The sequence below is a fragment of the Chiloscyllium plagiosum genome, chromosome 27 (assembly GCF_004010195.1).
Source record: "Chiloscyllium plagiosum isolate BGI_BamShark_2017 chromosome 27, ASM401019v2, whole genome shotgun sequence".
Taxonomy (NCBI): domain Eukaryota; kingdom Metazoa; phylum Chordata; class Chondrichthyes; order Orectolobiformes; family Hemiscylliidae; genus Chiloscyllium; species Chiloscyllium plagiosum.
Genome location: NC_057736.1, coordinates 40,654,639 through 40,666,264, shown reverse-complemented (window position 1 = coordinate 40,666,264; position 11,626 = coordinate 40,654,639). Strand labels below are relative to the sequence as shown.

General features: G+C 41.4%; 1 protein-coding gene across 1 annotated transcript; it reads right to left on the bottom strand.

The window, feature by feature from the left end:
- Window positions 1-7,053: 7,053 nt before the first annotated feature.
- Window positions 7,054-7,596, bottom strand: LOC122563444 (ferritin heavy chain B-like). Its single transcript, XM_043717180.1, has one exon. The coding sequence runs from the start codon at window positions 7,585-7,587 to the stop codon at window positions 7,054-7,056; it is 534 nt and encodes a 177-aa protein (XP_043573115.1). The 5' UTR covers window positions 7,588-7,596.
- Window positions 7,597-11,626: the final 4,030 nt, after the last annotated feature.

Here is an 11,626-nt window from a genome sequence, read left to right as displayed (position 1 = left end):
TCCGGGCCTTCTGTAAATACCTTACTGAAGATTGTAGGCACACGGTTTAGGATTATGCTGAGATTCTGCTATTTATTCTAGGCATTTGCGGTAAGGTTGTGCTGGTTGCAATGGGTAGAATCTTATATGGCCCTGAGCAATGTAAACTGTGGTGAGAAATCTGGATGAATGGCTTAAGAAATCCAGCGAGGCCTTTTCCATGGCCGGGAGCAATAAACCGCAATTTTCCACCTGAGATTCAGGTGTCAAAATCAGGTACCTGGAGACCCAACTCACCGCTTAGTCCTCTGGTACGCCCACGACCAACCACCCTGCTCAGATGGCAGTGGTGACAAGCCTCCCACATCCATAGACATTGGCATCTGATATGTGCCAGCCTCTTGCGTCAACAGGGCACATCTCCAATCCATTTATAACACAGATATGCACTTTAATGCTGCACTAGCATTTCACCAAGCTGCTGAAAGGGTAGGGGAGAGGAGCCCAGCTTCAGAGTTGGACCAGACTGCATCTCAGGGCTGCTCCCTGGCTCTCCTGTACCCACTTACCTTGCACCCACCTGGATGCTCACAACATCTACGCATTGCCCCTGCCTTGCCTTGGCACGTGTAGCCTTTTAGTGTAGACCCAAAACCAGCAGGTTTGAGGTGATTGGCAGCGGACAGATCCTAGTCAAGGAGGAGGATATGCTAATACATGCCACCAAGCAACGCCAGCATTGTACCTGCATTATAAGGCAGACACACTGAATGTGCTTCAACCACATCACTAGCTCTCAGAGTCAGAGAGAATTAGTGCTCACTACTTTAAAGGACATACCCTTCAGTTAGGGCGTCCTGGCACAGCAGGTCAAGGGGCTGTGCATGGTTAGGCAGCTGCTTCAGACAGACCCACATCTCGCAGGGGGTAAGGAGCTGAATATTAGCCAAATACCCTGTCCCTTGCAATGGCTCTTTCTGCCCTACCATGGGCTGTTCTTTCCACCAGTGAGAGACAGGGAGAGATTGAGCGAGCTGAAAGTTGGTGGCACAGAAGGGTGGAGAAGTGTCACCGGTGAGTGATGAGGAAGCAGAGACACCACACAGTGAGTAGGTAGCGGCATTGAGTGGGTGAGAGTGAGTGTGGAAGTTGTCGCAGGCAATAGTGTGAGTGGAAGAGCATGTGCCTTGGTGAAAGATGGGTACAGTAGCAGAGACAGAGTGAGTATGGGGTAGCAGAGGGAAGAATGTGGCACTTACCCTGACAAAGTGATTGAGCTCCTTCCTACATTGCTGGGTACGCCTGGGTGGCAACCTTGGATCAGGCTGGCAGGGACCGGTGTCATGGCCTCCATTGCCAGTTCTGAGGGAAGAGAACGTGTGGACGAACCCTTCTGTGAGGTCCGTTGATTAGTAATGAGTCAAGCGTATTTAATTGTATGATTGATATTGGGTGAGGCAGTGGGTACAGTGGAAGAGCTCTCGTAACATCGGGTCAGAGATCAGTGTCTATTTGTCACCCAGATGGACTTTCATCCCCATATCAGCTTCATCACAGAGAGTATCTAGCTCCACTTCTGTAATATCACCAGCTTTGGCTCCTGCTATCTCCCTGCATCTGATCCATATCACTGCAAGTTACAGCGAGTGTGCTGTAACTTGGCAGTTGGAATATAATATGGGACACTGTGGTGTTATACACATTGGTAGGAAGATACAAATATTGAATATTATTTAAATGGAGAAAGACAGCAGAAAGGTGTAACACAGAGAGATAAGATCCCCATTTATGAGCCAGAAAAGCTAGGATTCAAGTTCAGCGAGAAAGCGGGAAGGTAAATAAAATGTTGGCCTTTATTTTAAAGGAAATATTTTAAAGTATAAGACTGAGAAATTCTTGAGGAGTGATGTCACCCACTAAGTGACAACCTCTCTCTTCCACATTATAAAAGCAAAATACTTCAGCATTTGGGAATCTGAAATTAAAATGGAAACTGCTAGAACTACTCGGTAGGCCAAGCAACATCTGAATCCTCATTGTATGATGGAGCAGACTTGAGGGCAGGACTGATCTACTGCTGCTCCTAATTCATACATTTGTTAGCTTGAGAAACAGAGATAATAATTCTGGTAATTACTCTTTATCAAAGCCCAGCTCACTATTTTCCTGATTTAAATTCTCCCTTAAAATCTGGCTCTTATCATTTTTTGGGTCACCTGTCCATAACGTTGGTTGAGGCTTGACGCCAAATTTTGTCTGATAGCTGTCCTGGAAATACCTTAAAAATGCAAGTTGTTATTGGCTGGTGCACTTACTGACTTTACCACAAATTGTCAAATTGACCTTAAACTGTTCATTGTAAGTGTTCACTTATATTAAGACAATAAACATGATTATACTAATAATGAATTACAGATGTTGTGGTGAATTAATTATTATACTCATTCTGGAAAACAAAATTGAAACTTTTAATCATTACAAAAAAGTTCATCACCATGTTTACATTAGAAATTCCAATTAGCTTTGAGCAATTCTGCTTTAATATTTATAGCTTCGTGTCATTCAAAGAACAGATTTAAATAAGCTTTAAAGGTTATCTGAATCTTAGGCTAATCCACTCGTCTCAGGAAACATTCAAGCTGCCGGAGCATGTGCTAATACCTTTCTATCAGATCAATAAATATTTATGATGTTGTATGTTCTTTCTCTTAAGGCGATAAAAGTGCAGGATCAGGCACCTTCCCTGTTAAACCCATCCGAAAGTTTGCAATATCATTAATGTCTATTAACATGATGTTCTGCAATAGTATCCAAGCAGTGCACGAAACAATAGCTAAATATTATACTTGCAGCTGCTTTGATTTTAAAATAAATGGAGATGTGAAGCAAATTAATTAACGAGAGGCACCAATGTTGAGGAATAAAATAGTTTCGCATCCGATATCCGTACCAAACCCTTGCAGTTCTGCTGTGAATGAGTTGCATAAGCGAAAGGCTATGTGTATAAGAAAGGTACAAGGTACACGCTATTCCACTGCTTTCATCTAGTAACTGTTTGATATGGTTCTGCATGAAAATCTGTGAAAGAGAATGCTGCTCTCTGCTCACTGTGTATATGCTGCACTCACAGCTGACCTCTTCAAAATACACCATGAGGTTTGCAGAGTCACAGAGCCATAGAAATGGACAGCATGAACACAGATCCTTCAGTCCAACACATCCATGCCGACCAGATATTCTGAATTAATTGAGTCCTATTTTTCAACATTTGGCCCATATCCCTCCAAACCCTTCTTATTCATTTACCCATCCAAATTTTAAATGACATAATTGAATGCACTTCCACCACCTCCACTGGCAGTTCATTCCATACATACACCACTCTCTGTGTGAAAACGATGCCCCTAAGGTCCCTTTTAAATCTTTCCCCTCTCACATTAAACCTATGCGCTCTAGTTTTGGACTCTTCCACCCCAGGGCAAAGACCGTGACTATTCACCCCATCCATGCCCCTCATGATTTTATAAGTTGCTATAAGGTCACCCCTCAGCCTCTGACACTTCAAGGAAAATAGCCCCAATTAAGCCTCTTTCTATACTCAAAATGTCCAACTCCCAGCAACATCCTTGTAAATCTTTTCTGAACCTTTTCAAATTTCACACCATCTTTTCTATAGTAGGGAGACCAGAATTGAAGACAGTATTCCAAACAGCCACAACTGCTATATATATCTTCTGCTGAAATCTTTATCAAGGGGACAGCAGGGTAGGACAGATAGCTTTGATTGTGTACATCTATCTATCTAGCCTTTGAATGGAGACATACCAAAGTCATTGTAAAATGGCAAGGTCCTACCTCCCCCTAGAATTGTGGAAACTCAAGTATGTGATGTTGCTGCTCAGAAATGGACTGAGGTCTCTTATTGAAACAAAGACAGAGAATACTGGAGAAACTCAGTGGGTCTGGCAGTATCCGTAGAGAGAGAAACAATATTGACATTTTGAGTCAACTATTCTGAAATTCTGAGGAAGAGTCATTCCAGGCTTGAAACGTTGTTTGATTTACCACCTACTGCTTCAATGAATCTAGTGACATGGAAACTCAAATTCTTGACAGTCCCAGACCTAGCTACTTCCTGTCCAGGAGGCTATCCTGAAGACTTGGCTTGAGAAGTCTGAAAGGTTTCTCAGAATGCTTCCCAACTGAAGGCAAGATGCTGAAAGCAAAGCTCCCTGGACAAGTCGTGTGGCATAGTCACATGACACAGGTGCCCAGGTAAATGTAAGGGCACTTTGGGCAGAAGCACACTTTTCTACCACCTCTTAATTTACCAAGACAAACAACTTTACTCTGTGCAACCAGAAATCTCAAGCTGCCAACAAGTCACAGGGAGATATGGCAAACATCAGACAGATCTGAATGGTCGCTCACAGCAAACAAATGCAGTGAGAAAGCCTGGAAACAGGGTCTATTTTATAAAAGGATTGAATGTCAATACATGATCAGCATCTAACAATTGATTGATGACTTTAGATAATTAAGTTCAATAAATTAATTGAGCTCATGAAGATTTTCATGAAATTACATTTTGCGTCTTTTTCTGGTATGGACCTGGATACAGCATAGCATTCTGCATGCTTCAGGCAAGAACAATCCTCGGGTCTACTTGAGCCAATGTATCCTATTCAGTGCTGGAGTCATCAACACATCTAATGAACCAACTGGTGCCTGAGTTTAACCCAGAGTAATTTGAAGTGTCACTAATGATGACATTACAATTAGGGATGTTAGTGTTAGATCATGCATCCTGAAAGCCCACACAATCTGTTTCATGCTTGTTTCATAAATGATTCACCCTGTTTACCCCCAGATTACCTGTCATTTATTTCATTGATGTTTCTGAGCATTTGAGTTGTATCAGTTGGCTGTTCATTTGCTACATTTCAACAATAACAATGATAATTTCATTAGCAATGCAGTACTTTTAGATGTGTGGTCATGAAAGAGCTTGGGCAATAGAAACTTCTTTTTCTCGATTGTCTCCTATAAAATCTAAAATGCCCAAAGTTCTCAAATCTCTACAGAAAGCTCAGTCCTCTGCTACTTCTTGTAGGGCTGCTCTCTCATTAGAGAGAGAGAGAGAAGTGGTGGTGCTTTAATCTGAGGGTCATCCCAAGGACAGGTCAAACTTTTAATTCTGAACTGTGTTTTAAATAAAAAGAATAAAAATAAAAAGTCAAGAAATGACTGTAGATATAAATTCAGTGACTGTCTGTTATATCTGGCCCATGGAATGTCACAGCTGCATGGATTTAGGCAAATTTCAAACAAAAAAGTAAAAACAAAGATAACGAGAGGTTGACTACCCACCTCCCTCTCAGTAGGAAGCTATCTCCTGCAGACTTGTTTGTATTTTACTTTCTTGGACAAAACAAACATTAGGTTATATGTGACCTTCAGCCCTGGTCTGTCTGTGTTATTGGTCTGATTTCCAGTGTGTTGACTTGAGTTCTATGAAGATCAAAGCTTTGAGAACAGCCCATAACCACTCCTACACTGCAAGGACAATAAATTACTCTCTTATTCTGAGTACTATTAGGCATCCACTGTCTAAAGGAACAGGATAAAGGCATTTTAAACAATCTGCAAAGCTAATAATCTCAGAATTAATTGTTCAGTTACTAACATCAATCCTACTTTTTGCATCCAATGTAACAAAGACAACATTGCACCATCTACTCTTCATAAACAACTCTGAGATTGGTCCATGTTTTTTAAAATGTTCATCTTGAAATCCTATCTGTTTTTAATAGAGCATATGTGTGCAGTGTTATTGTTTCTCCTCCTGTTTTGTAACTAATAAACTCACTCTTGTAAACTCAAGAAAGCCTGGTTTAATTGGTTCCTTTGAAAATATAAATTAATTTGGACTGAGGGAATGGTGGCTGGTAAGTGAAGAAGGGGAGCCACTTCATCCTTGCTCAACAGGGAGCTTAATGACTTGGCTATCCCTTCTGGAACCATAATATATTGGAAATCTCTCCCAGGAACTGGTCATAACAGCAGTCAGTTAATATGAAATAAAATCACTGGCATCCAGTGTTATTACCTTATGTTTCCTAGCAGCTAATGTTTATGGTATAATTGCAAATTACTCTAAATTTTGTCTCTTCAACAACAGTTAGACATGTGAAACTAAGTGAAATTAGAAAAGAAAAATATTTATGCACAATCTTTTTTCTGCTGAGATGATTTTCACAATCTCTGTTGTTCAGATATTTTCGAACAAAAATATTGACGTTGGATGCAAGTTTGAGGTTATCTTCATGGTTTCTAAACATAGTGGGACTGCAATTCCTATTGTGTGATAAATTTATTCAAAAATCAATTTAAATTTATTAGGCTAATGACTGTGAAAATATGGTGCTCAAAAATTACACATCAATTTATTAACAAGCATGCTAAAAATATCACACGAAGAACTATCGACCCAAGTCTGTATTTTTACGCTAACAGGATTACAGTTTCATTGCATACTTTAAATATGCTCTGTTTATTAAACAAAATTAATTCACACTTTGGAATTAATAAATAACATATTATTTGATTAGATTCCCTACAGTGTGGAAACAGGCTGTACAGCCTAACAAGTCCACACCGACCCTCTGAAGAGAAACCCACCCCCCTATATTTACCCCTGACTAATCCACCTAACACTACGGGCAATTTAGCATGGCCAATTCACCTAACCTGCACATTTTTGGACTGTGGGAGGAAACCGGAGCAAACCCTCTCAGACACTGGGAGAACATGCAAACTCTACACAAACAGTTGCCCAAGGCTGGAATTGAACCCGGGTCCCTGGCGCTGTGAGACAGCAGTGCTAGCCACTGTGCCATCCCTTTTTGTTAATTTTTAGATTTACTCAAATTCACAAAGTTAAGACCCCATGTAAAAAGATAGTACCAAAAACCCGATTCCATTCAAAGAAGTAGACAAAAACATTCACTTGTGAAAAGAATGTGATTTGTAGGTGGTCTTAGAGGCAGACTGATTTTCAAGTGATGGATCTTTTTAGCTGCTGCTCTCTCCCAGGGTGTGCTTGTCACACAGGTACTCTGCCATGCCATTCTGGGGAGCTCCTATACAGGCCAGGTTGGTGATGAAATCACCAACCTTCTTGATAGCCTGGACTTGTTCATCCAAATAGAGAGTTTCCAGGAAGTCACACATATGAGGATTGACCTTGTCAGAAGCCAGTTTGTGCAGCTCCAGCAGAGACTGATTCGCAGTCTTTTCCAGATGGAGGGCACACCTCATGGCTTCCAGAGTATTGCTCCATTCAAGACGATCAGGTTTCGCGACATCCTGAAGGATCGCACGGCCCCTTCGTTGATTTTGAAACTTCATCAGTTTCTCTGCATGTTCCCGTTCCTCATGGGACTGATGCTGGAAAAAATTGGCAACATGCTTCAGGGCAACATCATCCCGGTCAAAGAAGGCATACATAGACATGTAGACATAAGAAGCATAGAGCTCCATGTTAATCTGGCGATTAATTACCGCTTCGCAATCCTGGTGGTAATTCTGGCGATCCTGGGAAGCCATTCTCTGATCTTGTTGCAGTTGTCCAAAGGAAAAGCGTTAAAAAGAAGTTTCTTGAAAAATATATGATCTTCTCTCAGATTGCAGGATCAAATTACAAAATCTATAATTGCACTTGCATGAAATCTTGCTTGGTCTTTTACTCCAGGCAGAGTGATAACTTGTTTGGGCAATGTATTTTGGCTTTTACAGCAGTACTTTTACTCAGATCTTTGGTTTACAGAACAATACAGGGAACTTGATGAATAACAGGATACAATGTACACAGGCATGCACATAGGTACTGTAAGGAGGTTGACTTTATCACAGCCTGCAATTGTGTGCATGGAAAGAGGGAAAGCGTTGATGGTGTCTCTGTATGTAAGAAGACAAATGGCACATTTTAAGTTTGGCATTACCATAATTGTTAACTGTTCTCATCCAGGAATCAGGTTGATTCTGTTTAAATCTCTGTGTGGGAAGCAACACTGGAGATCGGTGAAGCTAATTTTCCCCTGGAAAAGAACACAAATCCTTGACGATTTATGTTACTGTTTCTGAGCTTTTCCAGAGGTCTCCAAATAAAATAGATATGATTCATAGGAAGTGGGAATAAATCCTCACATTTACAAAAAAAAAATCCACTCAGCAGATAGTTAGGCAACTAAACTGGAGATTTTTCATCTATCTTGTCATTTCCTATCTAGACCTTCACCTTCTTAAAACAAGACTTCAGATAGATAAGAGTTCATTGTTCAATGCCATCAATAATCCAACCTATTTTCATTTTAGTCACATTGCCTGACTTGCATAGAATCCCCACAGTGTGGAAACATGCCACTCGGCCCATCGAGTCCACACCGATACCCCAAAGAGCATCCCACTCAGGCCCACCCCATCCCTGCAACCCCACATTTGCTGATCCACCTAACCTGCAGATCTTTGGACTGTGGGAGGAAACTGGAGCACCTGGAGGGGACCCACCCAGAGACAGGGAGAACATGCAAACTCTAGACAAATTCCCAAGGCTGGAATCAAACCCAGGTCCCTGGTACTGTGAGGCAGCAATGCTAACCACTGAACCATGTGCTGCTCTGTCTCAACTCATCAACTGCTGAAACCATAATTTGTGCCTTGCAATTCCAATGAACCCATGACTGGTTTCCCACATTTTACCCTCTTTAAAACTGAAGTCATCTGAAACGCAGTACTGAGGGTGGTAGAGCATGAGCCTTGGTGGGAGATAGAGTGAGTGTGAGGTATTGAAGAGGATATAGTGACACTTATGCTGGTAGAGTGGAGAGTGTCATTGACCTTCATGCTATATTACTGGATATTCCTCCAGATGGCTGAGACTGCACTGACCTGGGTGGCAACTTCAGGTCAGGTTGGCATGTTCTGGGCAGTTCCAGACTGACAATGATTGTTCAGCTGCACAATGGATTCTTAAAGATAGCGCAAGTGATGCCTGTGAATTCTGAGGTGCCCGCTGAGTGTTGAGTTGTTCTGGGAACAGTGCGTGGCGAGATGGAGTGGAATTTAGGTGTGTGGGGTATGGGACCGTCGGAGTGGGGTTATCTATTTTTGAGGCATGTTTGGTGAAAAACTCACTAAATTTCTCAGAGACAAACCCTCCAAAAAATGTGATGCAACTCAGACATAGCCAAAAAGAAATTAAATTCAACCCCTAATCATGTGCAACTAGCATTACCCTCCTGAGCTTCATTGAAGCCAAAATTTTATGAGAAAATTGGCTAAGGTCAATTTTGCTGAGTTTCATGGAGGGTTTCCTTCTATGAATCTTATTGGGTTTTCTCATATTATCCTCTCAAACCCACCTCTTATGGTGCTCCACCTGGATTCTGCCACTCACCAAAGGTATAGGGAACTGGTCACTAATGGGCCCTTCTGGGATTCCGTTGGCATCTCCATCTTTAAAGGACAGCTGTAAACCCAGCCAGTGTCTGGCAGCTGGAGCAGCCCTGCATAGTTACCTGTCAATTGCTCCAGACACATTGTGCAGAGGGAAATTGGCACCTTTTGCCTATAAAGTGTGCCCTGAGATATTGTTGTCTGGTGGCCAAGATGGTGGAATGGAGAAACAAGCAGCGAGCAGGAGTCATCTGGTGCTGCTCTGACTTTTCAAGCTGGGGATCGTCACCCTCTAGTTTCTCTTCAATGAGTGGGAGAATGGGGCAAGATGACATGACAATAATGTTAATATGTGTTAATGCATGCACCTAGACCTCTCACCATTCACTTGCAAGGATCTCATCTCGTCATTCACCACTTGGTTGGAAAATGAGGCATTTTCCTCTCGGTGTCAGGGAACTCCTCACTCACCACCTCACATGGTTCTTTGAACTTTCTTACCATTGTCCATTTTGTTCAGGGTTTGGGAAGAGTCTATCGGAATTGCAGAACCTAATGGTCAGCAATTCTGTCTAATGCTTCTCCAATTCTCTTCTCAATGTTTCTGCTACCACCATCCTGAAGTATTATGAATTAATAAGTATTATTCACAGGCACCAATAAGGAAGGATAATTTGTTTATCAGAAGCACCTTCAACATAATCAGCAAGAAAGAAGTCAGATTAAATAGATGGCTAGGTTGAAAAAAAAGTTGCCTTGTTAAATATGGGCAAAGAACATTGAATAATCATTTTAAGAATCTCCTTATGATTGTATAAATTAGGGACAAAAGCTGTGCAATATTTTGTCTGCTCTGTTGCTGTGATAATTATGTCAACGCTGAGAATGTCATGAAGGGTCTCTAACCATCTGCCGCTAAAGCACAGTTACTTTCTAATTATGAATACTGGCATCTTGTGTTCCCTGTGTTGTCCAAATTGATTTTGAAGGATATTAGCATTTCATATTAGTGTCTAGCTTCCCAAAATCCCAACCCTGGTGATATTACCATCAAAGCTCAAATGCTATATTGCTGTGCCTTTGTTTTAACAATCAAGGCCTTGGACGGTAATGAGCATTTTATCACACAGAATGCCGTACAGTTGTTTGAACGATGAGCTAACAAAAGCATTAGAATTAAAAGCTTAGGAGATTAAAAAAGGTATATCTAGGTTTAATAATTTTGACACTATTTTGTGAAATTGCTTTGCTATACTCACATGTCAATTGTGCAAAGGCAGCCAAGTAATTTTCTGGCATTGTCTCAGAATGTAATGAAACCCAGGGCAGTTTCAAAAGAATAATATTTTAGTTAATTCGCTCTTTGTGTGCATGTGCTCATCAAAGGTAGAATTGATAGCTCATGAAGGGAGACCATTTTGTTTCCAGTTTCACATTTAGAGACTATCACATGATCTCATGCAACTGTGATGGTGTCAGGTGTGAGCAAGATATTCCCTCTGAGTGACACAGAAGTGATGTCTCCAGTCCACAGGCTTCAGAGTGGAGGTGTCACTCTCCCAGCTGGCCTTGAGCAAGCCTTGAGATGACATGTGATCATGACACAGGTTTGTGACAGACAATGCTTCATCAAACACAAGTGGGGATGTTGCTGATTGGACCAGTCACAAGTTCAATTTGCCACTCCTCATATAATGAAGCAGTCCATGCCCACATGAAGAAAGATCTGGACAACATTCAAGCATAACAAGTGATATATGTGCCAGCCAATGGCCATCTCCAAAGAGAGGGTGTTTAATTCCATTCCTTTAGTATTCATATGAGCACTGAATCCTCCATTATCATCTACTTGCCATTATGGACCAGACATTTAACTGGGCCAACTGTGTAAGTATTGAGTCAGTGGTGAGATATTCTGTGGCAATTAACTAACCTCCTGAATCCCCAAAGTCATTCAACCATTTCGAATGCACAAGTCAGCTCCAGCAAAACTCAAAGCGCTTGATTCTTCCATGACAAAATAGCCTCCTTGATTAGATCTCCATTCACTACCTTAAATGTTCATTCTCTCTACCACTGACGCACAATGACAGTAGTGTGTGTAGTTTACAAGACGGAATATTAGAATTCATTAAGGTTCCTTTTGACAGTATCTTACAAACCTGTAAACTCAACCAGCTGGAAGGACTAG